Genomic DNA, 24,028 nt, shown 5'->3' with positions numbered 1-24,028 from the left:
TGGACAGAGTGAGCTATGCCTTCTTAAAGGTGTGAGCACAGGCAGGCGTTTGGAAACAGAAGTTTGATTTTATTTTTATTTAATGGAAGCAGCACACCTATCCTTGCTACCTCTGATTAATCGTGACTGCATCTGGTTGTGTCCACGCTGGTTTATGGCATCGGGGTTCAGAGTGTTTCCATTTCAGGACGCATCATTGTGCTCAAATACTGGGCTTTGGTTTGGTTTTGTCAGTCTCGTCTTTGTATGGGTTATTTTTAAAATGCTAAAGATAAGGCAAAGTGCTAATATCTTGGAGCTGAATTGCCCCTTCCCTTTGGAGCGTCCCCCACATTATTCTGTTACGGAGCAGGGTTTGTTCTGCTCCTGTGGGAGGAGACAGTGGCTCCAATCTCAGTCCCTAGCAGTGCGGCTCTGCTGGAGTCATGCTACTAAGATCTCCCATGGCCATGGTTGCCTTAAAAGGGATCCTGGCTATAAGTCTCTCCAGCGCAATCTCCACGAGGTTGGAGGGATGTGATGCACTTCCATGAGGCTGCCCAGTCTCCTGATTCCAGGCAAATCCCTAGTCCAGCAGAGGGGCTTCTGCGGAGTCCAGAATATGGGTTGGATGACACACTGAGGCCCCTTTCGTGCAGGAGGGAAGGAAGAGCTGCATGTCAGGATTTCCCTCTGCATGTGTCTCTGGGGGAGCACAGTCTCTCCTGATCATTAAATTTAATGCTACACTTTAATCCGTTCTGAAATTGCTTAACAAAACCAAACTGCCATCTGGATCAGTTACCACAAAGCTGGGCCTAATCTGCGAACAAAAAGAATTCTGTAGAACACAGGAGGAATTAGCAGGATGCGCCGAGGAATGTTATCCATGTGCCAGTCAGGGGGACTGAAAACTCCTCATTCCAGTCTCCAGCAAGGGATGGTGTTAGCCCAGGATAAACTGTACCCTCGCGATCAATACACAGAGAGTTTAATTATAAATAATGAAGCAGCAGCAAGGAAACTTGCTTGCTCGTCAATTTAAAGATGGATTCAAACAAACTTTGCGAAGTGTGAATATCAGCAATGAGATGGGGCCTGAAACTGCAAAGTCTACATCAGAATTTGAACCCTAGGCTCCTCTGGAATGAGCTTAAGTTCCTAATTATGGAGCTGATCCTGCAGTCCTTTTTGCGAGTCAGATCTGTGGAATCAGACCCGAACGTTGTGGCTGTAGACTGGGTCAGGCAGGGGAATAACACAGCGCTATCACTTCATTTTATCTTCCAGAATTGAAAGGGGTATTTTTCTAGCCTTTCAGGCATGTGTTGAGACCATCCAACAGGGTTGCACAGTTTCAGACAAAAGAAAAACAAGTGTTTAGAAACAAACCTATGTGCCATTGCAGCAGCTTGGAAGACAAGAAATAAAACCCCGTTTAATGGTCTGAAGTTGGATTGATTTATATGCACTACTTTATTTAGTAAAGAAGAGTCTCCGATGTGAAGTGGAAAAAGTTACAGCTAATTTCTGAAAGGCAAAGTCAGCAGTCGGCTTCAGACTGCCACTGCTTATATTTTGTCTCCAGATTCTATTTTGGAATCCTGATAATTGAAACAGTATTTGCCGAGTTGGGTTGCAAACACAAATCTCCATGTAAGCCCTTTTCCTGCTGCTTCAGTCTACAGCGTTATTAAGAAACCATAGAATCTTTGGCTTCCTGGCTGCCATTAGATGCAGGACAGGGTAATTATCTTTTTAAAAGAAAGATTATGTTTGCCTTTTAATTGGAGAAGCACCAGTAAAAGGAGAGGAGTGAACTTGTGCGCTGTTAGTGGGCCACATCCAGGTCACTTAGCTCACTCAAGTCTTCAGTAGCTCTCCTCACGTGAGTAAAGTGAGCAGAAATTAAAGTATAAAATGGTCATGCTCAATCAGTCCTAAGCTAACATAGCTTCGATGGAGGTATTGTTTGGTTTACTGAAGTTCAGGTTTCTGTCTGTTCCTGCAGTCTTGGATCAGTAAAAACGCTGAAGCCGATGCTAACCTAAATCTGTTCAATGTGACAGAACAAGATGAAGGAGAATATCTGTGTAGAGCCAACAATTTCGTAGGCATAGCCGAAAAACCATTTTGGCTCCACATTCGCAAACCAAAACCAGGTAAACTATAGACTCTGTCCCAAGGCCCTAGCAACTGCAAGAATGAGCTTTAACATTTTAAGACGCTAGTGATTAAAATGACTATTCATTTTGTATTAAACCCTGTCAACTGATGCTGAATGGCTTTACCTTATTTCCTTGCTAATTATTTTGAAAGAATTAAATGCCTGTACATCAATTGCAATGGAAAAATTCCCACAATAAAATGACTGTCAAATTTTGCTATCAGCTTTTTCTGCTCGTATTCCTTTCTCTTCCTAACAGCTGAGTGCTGATAACATGATTGCATGCTAATGACCTTTGATGTTCGAAGCTCTAAGAAATCAAATTCACTTGAAGATTTTTGCCCATATTAGTATAGTCAGTAACCAGACTTTTTCCTTTCCAGTAGTTATTCACAATTAACATCGGTATTAGATCATGCAGGCAAACACATAAGTAGAGAACAGCAGAGTCCAGTCAGTCCCTGGTTTAACTCTGTTGGTTTACACTCCAGAAGAATTTTTGCCTGAGTCTTGAAAATTTTCAGCTAATTATAAAGTGAGAGGCAAGTCAGCCAGTCTATCTCTCTGATAATGTAGGAATGTTCCCTAAAGGACGCTTTCTAATGATGATCCAGAATTACATTTTCACATCAAGAGCTGTATTATTAATAGATAAGCTTTTGGTGTTGAAATTGACATTAAAAATGTCCTCCTGATTGAATATTTTTCTTTATTAAGTCACCATTTATCTGGTCAACACTTTACTCTTTCCTCTCTACATCTCTTCTTTCTCTTTTTCTTACAAGCTCTGCTTTTTTCCCCCCACACTCACCCTGCTAACCAACAGTCAGTCCTATTGTGGGGGCAGTTTTTCCTTTTGATGCTTTTGCTTGCATGCTTCATTAGTGGGACAGAGTAAGAGCCTGGTGAAGGGAACCTTTTGCTTTTACTACAGGTTGCAAACGGGAATGAATAAATAAATGTGGAAGACGGGCCACTGAAAACAAACAAAAAAAATCTTCATCTGCTTTTGAAATTTGCCTGTAAATCCGTGTGGTGTCCTCAAACTTGCTGGGAATGTGGCTTATCCTCTGTTTTTCCTCTTTCTATATATGTGTATTTTTTTTCCTCTGTAGACGGCAGGTGTTAACACAACGGATAAGGAGCTAGAAATTCTGTACTTGCGAAATGTTACTTTTGAGGATGCAGGGGAATATACTTGTCTCGCTGGGAATTCTATTGGGTTTTCACATCATTCTGCTTGGCTGACGGTTCTACCAGGTATTTCCTTCTGCGCTGTCCCCTTTCTTTCCTCTTGGTGATGCTTCAGTGTTCAATTTAGAAATGCCAAGTTTCTGCAAACTCTGCATTACATGGAGCAGTGAGTTTTGATCTTTAGTCGACTTCTCTGCAGAAAGAACTCTCCTCTCCAGTTTGCTGTGCAGATCTCTAATCCAAATGTGGTTGCATGTTAAATACTGACATGTTTCATGTGTTATCTGAGGCTCACAAAGCACTTTACAGATGATAATGATCTGAACATCTCAAGATCCCTTTGATTTAGGCATGGAGTATTATTCATACTTCAAGATAATTTCTCAGCCTGCTCATCTATAAATGGAAGATCACCGTGAGAGTCACTTGTAGAGATGGAGGTACAGAACCCAGGAGTCCTGGCTCCCAGGCACTGCTGGGCTGCTTTTCAGAGATACTAATGCTCTGAGCACCAACTGAAGGGAATGGAAGCTATGTAGGCTCTGAAAATGGAGGCCGAGATGACCACATCTTGTGCTCATTCAATGTGCAAGAGTTACATTGGCATAGGACAAGTTCAGAACATGCACTAGAGAGATCTGCACTGCTGATGAGAGAGCCTGCACTATCCCACGCCCTGAAAGCTGGCCTTGTGTTAAAATGCATGAACGCCTCGTGTGTGGGCTGGGCTGCTTGGGGAAGGTGCAGTCCTTCCTCGGGCAGCATTCCCCCTGAAGCTGATGGGGGTTCTGCCCCAGAACAGCTGCAGAAGCAGACCCAAATTCAGCCTTTTCTTTTTATGTAATACTCATTTTAATAGTCCATTGAATGGGCAGCAAATTTTATTCTCTCAAATTCCCTGGTTATAAAACACGTTTTGAGCCTCCCTACCACCACCACTGTTGGTAGCCCGTGCAAATGGACGTGCCCCAGAACATTTTTCTGAACCAGAAACGTTGGCATTTCTAAACCCTGACGTTAACTGAATTGGTGATTTTTTTTTCATGTTAATTGCCATTTTTAGGGGTCAGAGTATCTCCTCAAAGACGAGCCTTGAGGCAAGTGGGATCTGCTGGTTCTTCTCTCTGAAATGGCTGGTGTCTGATTCTGTTTCCGCTTCTGCCATCCCCTTGATTAAAAAACGTTTCTATTGGTTTACGTTCGGAGGTTTATATTATTATAAGAACCTGCCTAGATCGTATCATCAAATTGTTGCATTGGTTTTAAAATGTATGAACTCATAACATATTAAAAAAGAGAGAGAAAGGAAAAAAGCCCAGCTAAAGTGGAACTTTATAGTGAACTCAGATGCAAGGAAGTTCCAGGTGTAGCAAACTGGAATGTGGGCTCCAGACTGCACCAACGATTAGAGAGATGCAGATTGTAGTCAGTCTGCGGTGACTAGGGTGACCAGACAGCAAGTGTGAAAAATCAGGACAAGGGGTGGGGAGTAATAGGCGCCTATCTAAGATAGAAATCCCAAAATCGGGACTGTCCCTATAAAATCGGGACATCTGGTCACCGTAGCAGTGACCCTTCCACTTTCAGCAAAGGGAGAAAAGGGGATCAGAGACTTCAGAGCTATGAACCTTGGGGCTGTGATCAAACGCAGCAGAACCATCCCAACAGTATTTCATAGCATCTATACTCCTGGCCCTTTGGGTATAGGGCCTGATCCAGTGGGGTCCCTCAACTGCTTCTGACTTCACTGGGGGTTAGCAGAGCTCTGCTCCTGCCAGGGTCAGCCTCTGTACAAAGGTTCTCTGCTCATCTGGTAAGCTGGCTCACAGCCATGTAGCTTGCCGCACAGTGTATATATAGACGATAGCCATGCCCTGTTTATGGGTAGAACCCCCGTTTTTTGCATTGCCACATTCCTTCAAGGACACAGCCACTGAGAGCCTGATCCAAAGTCCAATAAAGTCAGTGGAAAGACTCCCATTGAAATCAATAGGCTTTGGGGTGGAGCTTGAGTGGTTCCATATCCCCTTTGCCCATGAAGAAGTAGAGTTCCCCCATGAGTTTTCTTCACTACTGCGCCCACAAGTACAGCTGCCTGGCTGCTTTCAAGTCACGTGCACCCAGCTCAGCATTTAGCCCAGAGTGAAGTGACGGTGTGAAAGAAAATAGTGATTTCACTATAAGGCGTTCCACTGCTGATTAAAGAACCATTGGGCATCCTCTTTCTGTTAGTATGATTTTGGTTTTGCTTTTGCTTTGACCCCTTGTAAATTCAGAAGTGCCTGGACTGAAGGGAGCAGATGGGGAATCAGTCTTGATTTGTGCTTTGCTTGAGGAGGGGTTGCAGAATTGAGCTCTGAGTGCATAATGCTAATTATGTTATAGCCATCAAAATGATTGGGCTCATGACTGTTCAATGGGCCTACGGGAAGTTCTGACCTTCTGGAATCCTGAGGTGGGATTTTTGCTAAAATAATTGGGATAATCTGTCCTTTTACTTGTCCAAACAAAATATGTACATTATGAATTATAATATATTAATGTATAATTAAGCCAAGTTTCCCAGTTATCCTCACCCAAGTATCACATTTTTAACCTCACTGTACTTTGGAGACAGGTGTGATTCAGGTGGGATAAACTGAAATCTTAGCTTGAGTTGTCATATTAATCCCTTGTCTGGGGCACATCTGTTGCCACCATTGGGGTCAAAACCGATGAGTGAAATAGAGGAAGGGCCCAATCCTGCATTGTTTGCAAAAGCAAAACACCCATTGTAGGCATTCAGAGCTCTGGGTTTGGGGGGGGCTCCTGGGTCAAGCCCAATGGGGTTACGCATATACAAAGATGTGTCCAACCTAGGCCTGATCCAACTCCCACTGAGGTCAACGGGAGGATTCCCATTGGTGACAGTGAGCTTTTGCTCAGGTCCTACCTGAATTTCTCACACTGCATGTGTACATGTTGGCTGCTGTCGCCTGTCCTCACTCCTCACTTCTGTCTCTTGTTACTCTACAGAGCTAGTGGAGATGGATGATTCTGGCTCCGTTTATGCTGGCATCCTCAGCTATGGGACTGGCTTTGTTCTCTTCATCCTGGTGGTTGTCGTCGTGATTATCTGTAGGATGAAAATGCCCAACAAAAAAGCCATGAACACCCCCACTGTACAGAAAGTCTCCAAATTTCCTCTCAAGAGACAGGTAACAGAAAGTAGATACAAGATTCCTATCTCCCCTATAGCCCCAGCCTACCTTTACATTTCATTTCTATGTTAGGAACCTGACCCTGTGTTTCTTACTCAGGCAAAAATCCCATTAATGTCAGCAGGGCCTTTGCCGGAATAAGGTTCAGGCCCCGTGTCTCAGTTTGTTTCACTTATTCGTTTATTTTTTTCAGTGAAAACGTAGTGTGTGCCAGTTAACTCTTTTTAGTTTGCAATTATTGTTTGTCAGAGGCCAGCAATTCCCCAGAGACCTGTGCTTACCTCGTAAACAGACCTTTAAACCAGCCCTGCTGGCCACATGTAACATCATCCTGGGGAAAATTGACCTTCCAGAGAATAATCTACCATCCTGCTCCCCTAGCCAGCGTGAAGGGGAGGAGTGGGAGAAGAAGTGTATTCTTGGACTTGTTCCCACTGAAGTCGCTAGCAAAACTTCCACTGATTTCTGTGGGTCCAGGATTGGGCCTTCTTTCTGCAAGGGACAATGATGGCACTCTGTACAATAAAAATCCCATCCAGTCGTGCATCAGTGACTGGCACTGCAGAGCAGTAAACATAGGAATTAAAAAGGACTGCAAACCCTGCTGATTCAGCCTCTCTGGCTGTAAACTGTTGGCTTTTACAGGACTGGGAATGGAAAGCTGGGACTGACTACATGGACACAAACACACCCCATGTATATGGGCCAGAACTTCAGCTGGTATAAACTGATGTAGCTGGTGTAAATCAATGGAGTCCTGGGTTCAGTGAGGCCACTCTGGTTTACACTGGCTAAGGATCTGGCTTTGCATGTCTAGATATATACACTCCTATAATGTGAGACTGATCCTTTTAATTTCTAGGTTACAATTTATTGTAAGTCTTCAATAAACAAAGATTAGTTCAAACTGATTTTCTTGGCTGGTTCCTTTTCAGGCACATCTGCAGGTATCTGACACAGAGGCAGTTGGCAATAACATTTTATTTGCTCTATTCAAGCAGGTGTCATTGGAGTCTAACTCTTCCATGAATTCCAATACCCCGCTGGTCAGAATCACCCGCCTCTCATCCAGCGATGGGCCAATGCTAGCGAATGTCTCGGAGCTCGAACTGCCTGCTGATCCCAAGTGGGAATTAACGAGATCTCGGTGAGTCAAACCCGCACGCTGAATATACGTGTCGCTCTTCTGTCTTCATTCCACTTCTCAGCACAATCACACATATTAATTCATTTGTTTGTGTCTGTCACTTCAGCCTGACTCTGGGGAAACCTCTGGGTGAAGGTTGTTTTGGTCAAGTGGTGATGGCAGAAGCGATTGGGATCGATAAGGACAAACCAAACAAGGCCATCACTGTAGCTGTCAAGATGTTAAAAGGTACAGAGAACAGCACCATGAAGGCATGGCAGGAGGTGGGGCTGTTAGAGAGGCATTTGCCCTTGGCATTTATCTTGGTTTGGGGTTTGTTTTTTATTTTAAAAATATGACTACATAAGAAGAGCAAACCTAAGGCCAAATTCTCCCTTTGGCTTCCATAACTGATGCTTGTTTCCACAGGTTCATGTTAGGGTGGGTCACAGGAAGTGATAAGTGTTACGTTAAGGATAGCTAAGTGGATACAGCATTGGGCTTGGCCACAGGAGACCTGGGTTCAGTTCCTAACTCAGCCCCAAATTTCCTGTATGACGTTGGACAAGTCACTTTATCTACCCTTTATCTGAGCACCCTGCCTTTAAAATAGGGATAATGCTTCCCTATCTCCCAGGGATATTGAGTATAAAATCCATTCAGGATTGTAAAGTGCTCATCTGCTTGGGGGATGAGGGCCATATAAGCACTTCAATAGATCTTCATATCAAATTGAACCCTGGCCAAGCTCCCTGAGGTTACATCTCAACAGTTTAAGAAGAGGCAAAACAATGAGGTTGGTTGGGCTCCTCCAGATTCTCCTCTTTTCCCTGCCTAAAGCACAGAATCTGCAGTAACTTGACTAGTTTTCCCTTCCATGCTGTGGAAAACATCTGGAGGGGAGTGGCATGGCTAAGCTAAAGCAAGGAGTGCTGAGGTTCTGCACCGTGTTAATACTAGCACCAGCTGAAACGTTTTTCTACTGAAAAATTTTTCCGTGAGAAAGTGGGGTTTGACAAAACCTCGTCAGTCAATTTTGATGAAACTTTTTTTGATGGGGAACATTTCAATATTGCCAAACTGAAACATTTTGATGTTTTGTGTTTTGGTTTCATTTTGGAAACTGAATTATTCGGGGGGCTTTTACCATATTTCCATTCTTTGTAACTGGTTTTTCTAACTGGAGAAAGTTGGAAACAGTAAAAGGTATGAAAATTGTTTTTCACCCATTTTATCACATCTTTTACCTGCCCCTGATTCTTTCCAGTATGAAAAAAAATGGGGGAAAGTTTGTATGTATGTATGTATGTAAAAAGGAGGGGTAGAGTGGAGGTGAAGCCCCAAAAATCCTAAAACAGAAATCGATAACCCAATTTTTTTTTCAGTTTCTAAATATCCAAACAAAACACACAATATTTTATTTCCCTATCAACATTTTTCAGAACTTTTTGTTTGGCAACAAGTTTTGATGTTTCAAGTTTTCACCCTGATTTGGGACACTGGAATAAATTGCCTAGGGAGGTGGTGGAATCTCCATCATTGGGGATTTTTAAGAGTAGGACAAACACCTGTCAGGGATGGTCTAGATAATATTTAGTCCTGCCCTGAGTGCAGGGGACTGGACTAGATGACCTCTCGAGGTCCCTTCCAGTTCTGTGATTCTATGATTAACATTTCCCACAGGATAAAAATTTAATTTCCTGACCAGCTTTCATAAATGCTCAGCTGGTCAGATGGCCAGCCTCCATTCACTGAGTGTATAACATATTGTATAGTACTAATGCACTCTTGTTATGCTTTTACTTTCTAGACTGTAAGAAATGCCTATTCCCTCCCTAACCATTTCTTTCTCCGCCCCACCCCCACCCCACCCCACCCCGTCTTCTCCAGATGACGCTACTGACAAGGACCTTTCTGACCTGGTGTCCGAAATGGAAATGATGAAAATGATTGGGAAACACAAAAATATCATTAACCTCCTAGGCGCCTGCACACAGGATGGTATGTTTCGGAGAAAGCTCTATGCTACCTCGTACTTCATGATTTCAGTGGTAAACAGTCCCATTCTGCTCTGTGGTGCACGATCGTACTAGCTCAGCCTTGTGTGCACACAGTTGCTCTTCCATACCTCTACTGCAGGTTCCTGGCCCAGCAAGCATCGGGGATTCCCCCCTGTAATGTAATATTGTGCTCCTGGAGCCTCTTATTTAGGTTGTGTCGAGGCCAGGAGGATTTTACCCTTTCCTCGTGCATCTGAATTGGCCACAAGATTAATTGTGTGCACAGACATAACTAACTGTGCTTTGCTCAGTGAGAAGTTGGGTGGCTTTTTGATATTGGAGCCAATATATGGTGTTAGGAAGGTCTCTACTTGTTATCAATACTGGTTCTTACTTTGTTTTTCAAATGCTTTTCCTTAGTGTCCTTCTCCTTTTTTTTTTTTTTTTTTTTTTTTTTTTGGGAAAAAAAATGGAGCTGGAAGCGGAGAGATTTGGTGGTTTGACTGTCATTTATTATTATTTACTCACTGAATGCCCAAAATATGCTGGGCAAGACTCGTGATTAGAGCTCTGGCTTTAAGTCCCAACTCTGTGGGTTTAGGCAAGTCACATAATACCATCTATGTCTAAGCCTCCCCAGCCATCAAACAGAAAGGATAATGCTCACCCACAGGGCAGTTAGGCGGGTGAGTTAATGTTTGTGAACGGCTCTGAAGAGATGTGTTTGTCAGAGGCCACTTGGCTAGGGAACCTGACTGGAAGTCAAGAGACCTGAGTGCTATTCCTGTCTAACTTTCTGAAGTACTTTGGTGGCCCTCAATACTATAGTATCTGAGCACCTCATAGTCTTTAATTCATTTATCCCCAGAACCTGTGTGGTAGGGAAGTTCACAGATGGGGAACTGAGGCACAGAGACAAAGTGACTCTCCCAGGGTCACACATGAACTTTGTGGCAGAGCTGGGGCTTGAATTTGCATTTACTAGGCTAGTGTTCTAACCACTGGCCCATCCTCCCTGTTCAATGCTACATTTGCTGCTGATTTGTCATGTGACTTTGTGTAACGTCACCTGACCACCTCATTCCCTTTCAGTAAAATGAGGCTAGTGACACTCACTCCGTTTTGCAAGGCGCTTTGTAATTATGATATAACAGCCAGCTTGTGACTGTTCTTTGTTGGCAGGCCCACTTTACGTTCTGGTAGAATATGCGTCAAAAGGGAACTTGCGGGAATATCTCAGGGCTCGTCGGCCACCCGGCATGGACTATTCATTCGACACCTGCAAGCTGCCAGAAGAGCAGTTAACATTTAAAGATTTAGTCTCGTGCGCCTACCAGGTGGCCCGTGGCATGGAGTATTTGGCATCTCAGAAAGTGAGTTGAGAGACTTGGAGTCTGTTGTTTATAAGATATGTAAATATACATGTCGTGCCATAGGTGTGCAAAGTGCATTGCTGGCAAATAAATGACTGGGTTCTGCCTTTAAGAGTCTACAAGTACAGGAGTTATTTTTTCAGTAAGAAATGCATTGCTACTTGCAAAGCAGCTCTGTTTAGGGACCTAGAAGTCCATTTGTGTATTATCACATCATAGAATTATAGGATATCAGGGCTGGAAGGGACCTCAGGAGGTCATCTAGTCCAGCCCCCTGCTCAAAGGGACCAATCCTGCGGGACCAATCCCCAATTTTTGCCCCAGATCCCTAAATGGCCCCCTCAAGGATTGAACTCACAACACTGGGTTTAGCAGGCCAATGGTCAAACCACTGAGCTATCTCCCCCCACCCCCCGTCCCATTTATGAGCGACTTAGCTGGGTGCCACTTTGCTGTAATCAACAATCCACCAGTAAGTGTATGAACACTGTGGCAATACGTGGACACTGCAGAGTCCGTATGAAAGGCAGACCTCAGTTGCGTGATTTCAGTGAGCAGATACAAAGGTCACACAACAGAAACATCTAAATACAGAGATAATTGACTTTCAGATGTCCAATCCTCAGTCAGTCTCAGGCACTATCCACGGTCAGATTTAGAGCCATGCTGAGCTGTACACTGCATCTTGGTGGCGTCAGCATGACAGCAAAATTGAAAGTCACTTTGAGAGGTAATCTCATCTCAGACAATAGAATCAGGAGCCTCTGTGGCCCCTTTTCAGTAATGCTGAAAGTGCAGAGCATCAAGGCCGAGGCAGAGACACAGCCTGTGCCAAACGTTCGTTTGTTAGAAGAGCAGTATCTCTGTTAAGTTACCAGGTGATCATAGACTCCCTTGGAGTTGCCCAGCGAAGGATTTGGCCCATTCATAACAAGACCTGACACTTAGAGCTATCCATGGGCTCCAAAAGAGCTTTACAAACATTGGACCTGACACTATTCTCACACTTGCGTCACTGGAGTTACTCCTGATTTACACTGATGTAAGCAGTTGGACAATCAGGCTCATTTTACAGATGGGGAAACTGGGCCATTAGTTTATACACAGTGAGTCAGTCGTACAGCAGGGAATCAAATCTTAGTGTCTTGATTCCCGTTGCCTTACTGTAAGTAAACCATAAGCCCACACTCTGCTCCCTGGTGGTGGCAGCTTGGTGTACAGCCCTGGGATCTCTCTGCTCTCCCGTGTAGGAGAAGGGGCCGGTCTCCAGTCGGAGTGTCCCGTCCTGAGAGAGCAGATGAAGAAGCCGTCTTGCCACTGGAGGCGAGTGTGTGTGTTAGATGTTGCTAAGAAGCAGTTTGTCTGAGACCGCATGTGGCAGCGATGACCTAAAGGGCGAAGAATTAAATGGTGCAGCTTTATTGGCTTTCAAGTAAATGAAACGGCACTTCATAAACCATGAATCGTAAGCAGCTTAACGAGCCCATATTTATCTCTGTGCTCACCTTTCGCAGTGCATTCATCGAGACTTGGCAGCCAGGAACGTGTTAGTCACTGAAGACAATGTGATGAAAATAGCCGATTTTGGCCTAGCCAGAGATGTTCACAACATCGACTATTACAAGAAAACAACCAATGTGAGTATACATCTGCCAAGTGCATGGGAGTTCCCAGTGGTGGTGGAGTCAGCAGCACATGCTCATGGTCCACACCTTCTTTTTAAACAAATTACTGCATTGAGAAAAACAGTTTGGCCCTGATCCAGCAATTGGTAGCAGACAGGCAGGCCCCCTGCACCCACAAGAAGCCCCGTTGAGATCAGTGTAGTGCTGCCTAGACACTGCAGTCCACCCATGCACTGTCAGTTGCAGGATTTGGTGCCTTCGTGGCATTTTATTACAGTTATTTCTAGTAGTGATGGGATCCATTACGCATCATGAGCTTTGACAAAGTGAAACTCACTTTATACTGAAGGAGAAAACAAGCCACCTTGGTTGTTCCTATTCACTGCTCATATTCATAGCTTTCCAGTACCTCTCACTTCAAGGGACATAACTCATTCTAGTACTAAAGTTAGCTGCATTTCACACACATCCCTCGCTCTTATAGCTGAAAAGTATTTGCATCAGATACAAAGAATCTTAAGGCTGAGGCTCTAGAAGGAGTTATTTACACTACAGGAATTAATCTTGCAGCATTTTAAGTTTCCTTGGGAATCATTTTCATATAACCCTCGTTTTGGGTCTCTGTCACACATTGCATTCCGCCTTTGGGCCCCTGGCAGGGTGAGAGGGATAGTCCTGTTGAAATGACAGAAACACCCTATTTGATTTCAGCGGGACCATAGTGAAGCCATTGGGTGAATCCACTCTGTGCATTTCCCCCTATAGTTCAGACTAAGCAGGATTTTTCCATTGAGTGAAATGGTCTCTTCAAGCCAGCGAGGCCCATGTGTGTTGGTCCCACTCTATTTTGAAAAGGTCCAGCCCCACAGCTGCCTTTGTACACGATGGATGCTGTTTTTCATACAGAGATTTAGATGCCTCAATACATTAAACCTGCCTTGGCAGTGAAATGCAGCATGCAAGAGGGAGGGTGTTTATAACACACATAGTCAGTGAAGACCGGAGATCAAATGTTATAATCTGTTTACATGTGGCCACTACAGCCTGCACAGTGATCAGGGAAGCAGATGTGGTTGCTAATGAAAACGTTTCAAACTGGATTAGAATGGAAGATTCAGATGGTGCCGTTGTGGCTGAGTGAATATGCTGATGGAACATTCCCTTTGTCTTCTTAATTACAGGGTCGGCTGCCTGTGAAATGGATGGCTCCAGAAGCATTGTTTGACCGGGTCTACACTCACCAGAGTGATGTGTAAGCATTACCCACATTAAAAAAAAAAATTGAAATAAAAGCAAAACAAAATACCGGAGGATCAGAAAGACAAATGTGCTGCTAAGCACAAATGGGACTCTGAACTCTGGGCTCAGTGCTGGTGAAGACTGACTGCAAAAAAACAAAGTTCTTCGCTCGACCATAAGCTTTGTAATTGACTCTGAAATACAGTTCTGTATGTGCGACATTGCTCTGCCCTCGGATAGCAGCTTTCATCCAAAGATCTCCAAGCTCTTGAGCTAAGCCTCTTAGTACCTATATAAACATAGGCAAGTGTTTCATACTCCCTTTGTAGATGGGCAGACTGAATCGCAGAAAGGCTTGATCTTGCAGTCTTTGCTCAAGCAGAATTACCATTGACTTCGATCTGGACGCTCACACTTAGCTACAGTAGGAGGCTCAGGCCCTATATGACTTGCTCAGAGTTACTGGAGCTGGTCAGACAATAATTCATTAAATACATTATCTGATCAATTTTGCTATTTTGGGGTCAACTAATTTATTGTACAAAACCATGTTTACTTTAACCTAGCTAGTTTTAAAGGCTGTACACTGTAAGAAAACAGCATAACTGGAATGAAGAACAGAACAGGCTGTTAAACTGTTTCGGGTCATGGCTGAACTCAGGGCTATCCACTTTAATTTATATGAAAGCTGAAATTGCCCAGCTAAGCATGATGGCTATTTTATTTTTTAATAGTGGGCTCCTTGCACCAGTTTAGCAGAAAATCTGTGGAACTGCCAAATACGGCTGTTTCTCTGCTTAGTTGCAGACAAATTTGTATTCTCTCTGTCTGTCAATTTCACCTGCTGTAGCTTCGGTGATCTGAAATCATAGTTTCAGCACATAGGTAATGCAGTAATGGACACGTCCGTTTACCTACATTAGAGAGAGAGCTAATCTCTCTTTTTCAAAATCTCTTTTGCCTCCTTAATTTTCTTTTTTTAAAAGAGGGCATTTAAATGTGGCACAGCTGCTGTGCTAGGGCATGTAACATTAGACCTTCTGCTGATTTTTTGTAGGCAGTGTTTCTTCCAGTCTGGCCAGTGAAATAAGGGTTGTAACAAGCAAGTTTTGATATCAGCTTGCACAGTGGCCTGTGATTCCTAGCCTGCAATTCAGTGAAGCTGTGCATGAATAATTTGATTTGTTCCATTCAGTGGAGCTGGTGGAAGACCTAACAAAGAGCCAGGGGTAATAAATGGGCTGTCACCTATCTGATTAAATGCTCATTTCAGTTTCAGACATGGTGCCTGGGATTTCTTTGCTATTGAGTTGGATCAGCAGAGATCTCCAAGTAACTAGTAAAAATGGCCTAGGCAATTAGTCATGCTATTGATGGCTGTGTTAGCTATGCATGGCTGCACCGAAAGAAAGCAAAAAACAAACAAACTAAAAAACCTCATTGAATTTTAAACACCTTTCTTTGGCTCCCAGCTGGTCTTTTGGAGTGCTGCTTTGGGAGATCTTTACTTTGGGTGGGTCTCCCTATCCGGGAATTCCAGTCGAGGAACTCTTCAAACTCTTAAAAGAAGGCCATCGGATGGACAAGCCAGCAAACTGCACTCATGACCTGTAAGTGAGAACATGGGAAGGAGTAGCCTTACGGCTTCATTTCTAGAAACCTTGACTGATGCAGGAGTTTATTTTCCTTCTTAATTCAGTTTTTCCAGTCCCCTTTCCAGTGTGTGTATAAATATCGCTGCCCATTCCTTTGTCTGACCCCCACTTGCTACTATTGAGCTGGCCCTGCTGTGCGATTGTCCAGCTGGCTCCAGATAGACTTACCGTGCCTGATGCCTTTAGGCTCATTATGTCACTGACAGACAAAATATGCAGCTACACTTGCTATGCTTGGTCGATTCATGTCAACCCATGCCCAGCTCAGGTCTGTGGATTTGCCTAGTGAGACTCAAGCATAAGCAGACTAAGCGATTGCTTAGGGCCCTGAGCAATATGTGTTGGGGGGAGGATAGTCCTGCTTAGAGCCCCCAATGGGCTAGTACCGCGTCTGGTGACTTACCCTTTGAATACGGCTTTTCCTGCCTGATGTATTTGTCTGATTGCGGCACTACCCCCGAAGCAAGGGTTTATATTTCATGTGACCCCTGTAATAAGGAACTTTGAGAGATTGCTCTTCAGAGCCTCTTTCCGTTCAATATACAGTTGCCTATATAAAGAGGGCCAAATTCTGTCTTTTTGTAGAGTTAAGTGAGGTGTAAGTCAGGAGAGGGTTTGGCCCACCCAGATGACAGTGACAAGTAGTAATAGGGACATAAGCTCTTCTGCCTGGTCCCAGCACATTGGTCACTGTGCAGATGAGAAACGATTTCTGTGGTCCTGAGACCATTGCTAGGAGGCGGGTTCTGAGCCTCAGAAAATGGCATCATTATGTTTAGTTTCCTTCCTTATTGTTTCAGCTTCAGTAATGCCCTAAACAAATGTGAATTAAATAACATTTAATTGCCTGTGTCTAACTCCAGTCAGTATGCTGGGACTGAGGCAGGACAAATCACTATGCAGTGAGTGTCGTGTTAGCAATACTCCATTTTAAGCCTGTTGTCTCGCCATTCCCTGCTGTTGTCTTTTAACTCTTCCCTGGTCCAGTTAGCTTTGCCTACTCCACACTGTGGACAAACCGGACCTGCTGTAGGCATAGCTTTCCCTGCCGTATGTTGGATTTAAAAGCAGACTAATCTGTATGAAATTAGTATGTGCTTATGTTTCATAAGTGCTGCATCTCTGTGGGAGGAATCCTTCTCCTGTAAACATCATTGGTTACTGAACAGGGGAGAGGGCACTCAAGACCAATAGGGCCTGTTGAGTGTCCTCTTGCTCCCAGCAAAGCTCCTTATCATTGTTTACCATGCAAACCAGATTTCTGACTAGGACATTAGGGGTTTCTGTTTGGATAATCCAATGGCTTCCTCTTCAAATGTGATCATTTATGGCCAGCTTTGTGATTTGTAGGTTGCCCACGTTTTGTAAAGGGGTGTGCGTGCATGTCAAAGAAATCAGTGTGAATTTCCTCCTCCTCGTTATCCTTTTGGGGCCTCCAGTCCTGCTGCCAAGACTATGAATGCTGGGGCTACGTAGAGCTCCGAGCCACTGGCAGCCTTAGGCCTCTGCTCCTGATGCCTGTTGCCAAGGACCGTGTGATAAGACAGCTACAGTAGTAAAGCTGCTGATAGACCCAGCTGCCTTTCTCGGTACTCCGTAGCCTGGGCTATCCCTCCTTCTCTACACCCAGTTTCCATACCTGCCCTTCTTGGGCTCCGGCACTGCAGGCTGGAGAGGTTTCCCTAGGGAATCCCCTTTCTTTACTTCTGCTGCAGGCATACCAGCTGGGTTGTGTTATGCCCTGCAGCAGTTCACTGACTGGTGGCCATGTCTGGGCTGGGCAGTGGGTGCAGGCACAGAAGGAGATGCATGTCTCACTTTGCTTAGGGCAATGCAAAGGAGTGGGGGCTGGCTCTGCCCCAGCAGTTGCTTGGGCCGAAGCCTGGCTGTGCTGGGCCATGTGTATCTGCATACATACTCTTATCTCTCCCCCCACACCCCTACCCAATCACAGGGAAGACCTCTTGCTCTTTGTTCTCCTCAGGTACATGATCATGAGGGAGTGCTGGCATGCAGTCCCATCGCAACGGCCAACCTTTAAGCAGCTAGTGGAAGACTTGGATAGGGTCCTTACTGTAACATCAACTGATGTAAGTGTTTCTCTCTGGTTAAAGATCAGTCCTGAACAGAGATGGGCCTGAACCAGAACCCTGCAGTTGATCTCCCTTGAGCTCTGGAGGTGGTTTGAAATTCAGACCTGGTCCCTATCTTTATGATGGACTAAGCCAAAATCCCAGAGCCCAAAACGCTCATGCTTCAAGGGTGTTCAAAACCTGGCTCTGGCATTTCCAGATCTAATCCTAATGCTTGTGGTAACTGCAGCATCATTAGCTATCTCTTCTCCCCAACCCTCAACCACATAACCTTGTGACTTTTCTCCTTGCAGGAGTACCTTGACCTCTCTGTGCCATTCGAGCAGTATTCCCCCGCCTGCCAGGACACACACAGCACCTGCTCTTCGGGAGACGATTCCGTGTTTGCCGACGACCTTCTGCCAGATGAGCCATGTCTTCCCAAACACCAGCAGTGCAATGGTGTCATCAGGACATGACTCGAAAAACACAGACGGAAAAAAAACTCACGAATGTAGGCTTGGGGGAGGCCGAGGACAAACCGTAGTGAAGGATCTTTGAATGAAACTGCTTGGTAATTCAAGAAGTTTTTTGTTGTTGAGCCGTAGAAGGGTTGTGGGGGTTTGGGGTTATTTTTTTTCCCATTTTGCTGTATAAGAAGTCAAAAAGCACTGTTTGGCCTGAAGGAACTAATCTTTTGCCAAGATGATTATTTTATATATATATATATATATATATATATATATATATATATATATATATATATATATATATATATATATATTTCAAAAAAAAAAAAAAGTTAAATCTAGGGGTGCTGATCTCTGGACCTCTGGTAATGTATTATCGAGTGCCAGAGTTGCCATTCTGTGCCTGCAATACAAAGAAGAGGAAAAAAAATCTTTCTTTTTCTGGGGAAAAGTGTAAAGAATCTAGAAATTCTTTGCTTATGCAATCTGTACATGAACCTTTTTGGTGAAGCTGAAAAGCCACATTGCCTGCAGGGATTAATATATTTATATAAATAGCTGTATTTTTGTTGGTTGGGTTTTTTATAGTCGCTTGATCGTTACCCAGCTACTTAGAATTCCCCTCCCCCCCCCCAATTCCTTTTTTTTGACATAGTCAAAATCTCAAAGGAGTTAATGGTTTGGTAGCAAACAGCAGTTTGACTGTGACAGATCATAACCCACTCTTGCACTAGGGTTGCGGGTGACTGGTGTATATACAGAAGAGTCGGAACATTCCAAACGGAAGGGCAAATGCATGAAGGTCACTGTAACATGTTCATTTTTGGGTTCATAGGGAGGAAAGCATCAAAGTGGCAGGTATAAAGGTACCACATGTCTCCAGGGAATTGCTAAATAATTAAATCACAAGCAGAATTAGTCTCTGATCTTGCAACTTCTTACACATGGGCATCATAAAGCCCCCCATGAAGACAATGGGGCTCTTGATGTGAATGCAGTATTTTGCCAGTGTGCTGCATGCTGCAGGATCAGGCTCTAAGAATGTAAAATTCACGCTCTTCCGATGGAGATTTGAGTTTTTGGGTTTTGCCTTTAATGCCCAAGAGAAGCAGCTGTTTCAGTACTTCTCCCCTTTAAAGCCAGCAAGTTGTCTCCATTCCATCCGCAGTGACTTGGACAGAGAAATTACGGGTACCTGTAGGCAAGAGCCTTTAACTTATATCAAAAAGGTTTATTCCAGAGAATTGTGTACATATCTATAAATATATACTGTATGTGTGTGTATATATATATAAAAGAATGTATAATACTAATGCAAAATAAAGCAGTACTGAGAGGGAAATCTCTCAAAATAAGAGCATTGCAATCTAGGATATACTGATCTGGGCAAAAGATTTTGTTTTTATATCTTCACAGTTTTGTTTTAAAAATTGTATCTTAACATGTATATTTGTAAATTTATTTATAGACATTAACATATCTGTTCATTGATTGAAATAGCATAGCATTACTGTAAACTTTAAAATTTACTGCGTTTAAGTTCTTTAACTTATTAAATATGGAGAAAAATATATTAATCAAGTTTTTCATTTGTGTTTTGGGAAATATTGAGAGAATGTATAGATGTACAGTCCTTTAACAAATTACATTTAATGTTATAAATATATATTCATTTAAAAAAATTAGTTTATCCTGGATTGCAGTGAGCAAAGGTAAGTTTATTTTGCAATACATAGTCAGTGGTTAAATCCAAACAAATAACAGAGAGATGATTTTTACATATTTGAAAAACTAAGGCCAAGAATTCTTCCATCAGTTTAACCGCTGTGCATTAAGGGGTTGTGGGTGTTTATTTTTCTATTTTTGAATGAAGGTATTCTTTGTGGTTGGTCTTAAAAACAAGTATGCAGCAAAGCTAAATGTTGATTTTGAATGATGCACATTTATTTATTTTTTTTCTCTCCTTGCTGGTATCATTGCATTTTTGGATTTAAGAAATAACACACTGGCAAAACAGCAAGAGGAGCCACATTCTTTATATGGGAAGTACAATGATTGTATATCGTTTTAAGTCTCATGCATGCTAAAAATGCCAATAATGCCTAATTTGCTGAACTTAAATTTGTATGCTATTTATGTGCCAAATCACTGTTTAAAAGCACACTAAATAAACAGGGGAACTTTAGTATGGACCAGGAAGGCATGGGGAAGTATTTTTATGAGAAGATTTTAGCTCTTTTACTAACACAAAGAGTCAAATATCATAATTACATGGTGGTTTGGTTTATTTTTTTCCCCTGTGCATACAACATATCAATGATTCAAAATAACAGGCCAACAGCATCTCACATTGGTATTATTTTTTTTAGCACCACAAAGCTCTTCTCATAAAAGTAGTAATTTATAGTTTGAGGTTATGTCAGTGGAAGTTCTTGAGAAAGTAGATTTCTATAGATTTGTTTTTCTTTTTTTTTTAAATTAAAAAGAAATTTTGGTATTTTCTTACAAATGTCTGCTAATTGTACATTCCAAGTACCTAAAGCATTAGGTTTCCCATTAAAAATGTACACATTTGTGCATGATTTCAGATGTTATTAGATATTATAAATATATATATAATTTATTGAGGTTTTTACAAGATGTATTTGTAGACTTGTTGACTTTAACATTTCTTATACAATGCTTATATAGTTTTATAGCCTGGACTGTTATCTTTTAAAGCTTTTTAAAAAAAATTTAAAATTCCGATTTTGTTACATTTTATACTGTTGATGTTACAATCCACAGATTTGCATAGTGTGAAATTTTTTTTGTTGGTGAGCAACTTTATTCAGTTTATTTTAATACTGTATTTCTTTTCCTGACAGCTGCAACTGTCAAAGGTGTGAAATGAACACTAAATAAACCTATTCTGCTTTTGTTAACATGAAAAAAAAGTTTTTACCCAAAAATACAAATAAATGAGTTGTTGAATTTGTTTTTCCAGTTTTAATGGGCCTGTTCAGCAATAAATCCTGTTTTCACGTGTGTCTTTAGTGATTGTCATGGTAGAGAGAGATTGTATGGTGCTGCCTTGTGATATTTATTTATAGGCCTAGTCTCCACCCAGATTTTGTGCAGCTCTAACTATTGTGGTTAGGGGAGTAATTTTTACCAATATCAGTTATTCCACTACAAGCCCTAGTCTACATACAGCGTACAGGTGCCCTATACTACTAAAAAGTTTATTCCCCTTCCTGTACTGGTATAAGCACCTTTACAGCAATGTAACTTCATCCACCGTGTAGGAGGGCACGTGTGAAGGCAGTTCATCTTTTGCATGGAGATAAAGCCTTACTCAGTTGGTGAAATCCTAGCTTTACTGAAGTCAACAAGAGTCTTGCCATTAATTTCAGTAGGGCCAGGATTTCCCCTAGATGAGTAATATTTACTCCCCTGGGTCAGTGAGGCTCCAGTGGTGTAAAATACTCTTCACTGTGAGTAAAAACATCAGTCTGGTCAGTGGAGACTATTTGGATTTGTCATTGTTGTCATGGGCTCAATCCTGTTTTCCTTACCCAGGCAAAAATTGCATTGATTGTAATGGCAGTTGGCTTTAATGTGGACGACAGGGTTGGTGCATTTAGTATCACGAAAAAAATCAAGTATTCTTGCAAGGTCCTGAGTGGCCTCGGCACCCATTGAGTGAGAGGTGAGGGCAATCAGACAAGGTCTTCAAAGGCATTAGATGCCTAACTGCCACTGATTTCAGTGGGAGTTAGGGTGCCTTTAAAGATCAGGGCCTCAGTACCTTGCAGGGTGGAGCCCTGCTACAGCCAGTCCTGCTGCCAGTGAAGGGCTGGGAGCTAGAGGGGGCCCAATGTTTTGCTTTGTGTTGAGGCGTGGGTTAGGTTTTTGCATTAAGTTGCCCCTAGTGGGATTTAAAACAACTGACCTATGTATCAGAAGCTTGAGCAGGCCTTTAACTGTAATATCACCGCTCTCGAGCACCTAGGTTTCAGCTGTGCAACTAGCCAGACCTACTGAGCTCCAGTCCTTCAAAGACTTGTGTGCGTATTTAACTTCAGTTACAGGCCATGTCTACATGAAGGAAAAGGTGTATTTTTCACATATGTTACATTCCCAGTGTAGACAAGGCAGCTGTAGTTTTAGCACTTTAGCTGGTCAGTGGAAATACTGCGGTGGGGAGCCCAGCCAGTGAACACAAGGCCACACTGTGTCAAGTTCATCCCATCCATAAGTCTCTGCAGAACTGGTGATGAACATGACAGGTGTTAGCTGCAAATACAAGGGGGGAAAAGGAAATGTGATTTCTTGGTTTTTAGAATTTCCTTTGCATTTTAAGGAACACCCACTTTGGGCATTCTATGACATGTTTTGAAAGGAAACTGGATAGCAGAGTGGCTTATTTTTCATGCTTTGGGGGCAGATTTTAATTACGTGGAGTAGTGCCGTGGGCTATGTCTACGTTATAGACCTGACAGCGGCACAGCTGTACGGTCTCCTGCATAGCCACTCTGTGCTGATGGGAGAGAGCTCTCTCCGGCCAGCATAATTAAACCACCCCCAACAAGCTGCGGTAGCTGTGTCGGTGGGAGACACTACAGAGCTACCCACACCGCCACTTCTGTCAGTGAAACTTGTCAGGCAGGGGGTGTGAAAAAACACCCCTGACCGACATAAGTGGTAGTGTAAACAAAGCCTTAACTGACAGTCCCCGCTGACTCCAGTGGGATGAGTTAGGCATTACAACTAAGGGTATTAGAATTGACCCTTAATTTTTATATTCCTGCTTCCTGTCCAGTAGGAGGGTGTATTCTCAGGCATAGCCACAGTCACATATGATCAAAGCTTTTTGTTTTGAACTCAAGTCATTGGCTGAGCATATTTGTCTGTGGTGAGTGAATTAGTAAATGTCTTCAGCTGAACATGAAGACTGTCAGGGCTTCCTTTTCTCTGCTTATTGGAGCTGTAGCAAAGAGAGCTCAAACCTACAGGTGTTTCTACTTTTGCCTAAAGGGTACCAAGACTATACATGCTTGATGAATGTGTAGCCTTGTGTGTTAATTAGCCTTGAGTCTCTAACTGGGTGTCCTGAAACATTTCAGATATTGCTGTCAGGACATGTTGTGCTAATGTGCTATTCTAGGCTACACCTTTAGCCTTAGATGTTAGGATTGAAAAGAATCCTTGATATCATCTAGAAGTCCATCCCTGAATCGCTGCAGATTTCTGCAAAATCCTTGTTTCTTTCTCTGTCAAATTTTGCCTGGAATATCTGCCAGCATGGAGATGGCATGAGCTCCCTGGCATGTTATGTCTTTGCCCTGGTGATTGCTGCTGCTTTGAATCCTACCCAGGTTACTAGTGCCTAGAAGCTATTATCATGTGCTGACTGCCTGGTGGCCAGTTTTGAAATGGTGGGGGGGTTCTGAATCCATCTCCCGGAGGCAGTCTATATCACAAAGAACTGTGATCACAGCCATTGCTGCCTTCGCTTTCCTCTCCTCCCTCTGACTGGAGGGGTGTTCACAGGCCACTTCCCCTTGAATGGTCCCTTGAAATATGTGTTAACTACTTACACACTAAAGAATCTGTTCAAATCTTGTATTTAGCAGTGATACTCTGAGTTAGGGCAGGGTTAGAGTGCTACCGTGGCATAAAAAACCCACCTCCGTGAGGGGAATAGCTACCAGCACAGCTCCCAACACTGGTGCGCTGTCTACGCTGCCACTTTGCAGCTCTCAGGGGGGTGTTTTTCCACACTCCTGAGAGAGAAAGTTGCAGGGCTGTAAAGTGCCCATGTAGACAAGCCCTTAGTTTCTCAGACCAGAAGAAGAGCTTGGTGTAAGCTCTGAAGTTTGTCACTCTCACCAACAGAAATTGGCCCAATAAAAGATATTACCTCACCCGCTTTGTCTCTCTGAT

At 43.1% G+C, this 24,028-nt stretch overlaps 1 protein-coding gene across 3 annotated transcripts in view; it reads left to right on the top strand.

Annotated features, from left to right (window-relative positions):
• FGFR3 (fibroblast growth factor receptor 3) overlaps positions 1-18,374 on the top strand; it is a 74,202-nt gene extending 55,828 nt beyond the window's left edge. For 2 of the 3 annotated variants that reach the window (XM_073342752.2, XM_073342753.2), the window contains 11 exons: positions 3,262-3,406; positions 6,356-6,537; positions 7,539-7,687; positions 7,794-7,915; positions 9,557-9,667; positions 10,849-11,039; positions 12,554-12,676; positions 13,846-13,916; positions 15,376-15,513; positions 17,543-17,648; positions 17,945-18,374. In XM_073342752.2, coding sequence (XP_073198853.1) covers positions 3,262-3,406; positions 6,356-6,537; positions 7,539-7,687; positions 7,794-7,915; positions 9,557-9,667; positions 10,849-11,039; positions 12,554-12,676; positions 13,846-13,916; positions 15,376-15,513; positions 17,543-17,648; positions 17,945-18,109 — 1,503 coding nt within the window. In that variant the 3' untranslated portion in view covers positions 18,110-18,374. The remainder of the gene's footprint in view (positions 1-3,261; positions 3,407-6,355; positions 6,538-7,538; positions 7,688-7,793; positions 7,916-9,556; positions 9,668-10,848; positions 11,040-12,553; positions 12,677-13,845; positions 13,917-15,375; positions 15,514-17,542; positions 17,649-17,944) is intronic. The other variant, XM_073342754.2, reaches the window with a different exon arrangement.
• Positions 18,375-24,028: the final 5,654 nt, after the last annotated feature.

This window comes from Lepidochelys kempii, chromosome 4 (genome assembly GCF_965140285.1).
Source record: "Lepidochelys kempii isolate rLepKem1 chromosome 4, rLepKem1.hap1, whole genome shotgun sequence".
NCBI classification, from domain to species: domain Eukaryota; kingdom Metazoa; phylum Chordata; order Testudines; family Cheloniidae; genus Lepidochelys; species Lepidochelys kempii.
The sequence above is the reverse complement of the archived record's forward strand: the minus strand, read 5'-3'. Positions and strand labels throughout refer to the sequence as shown.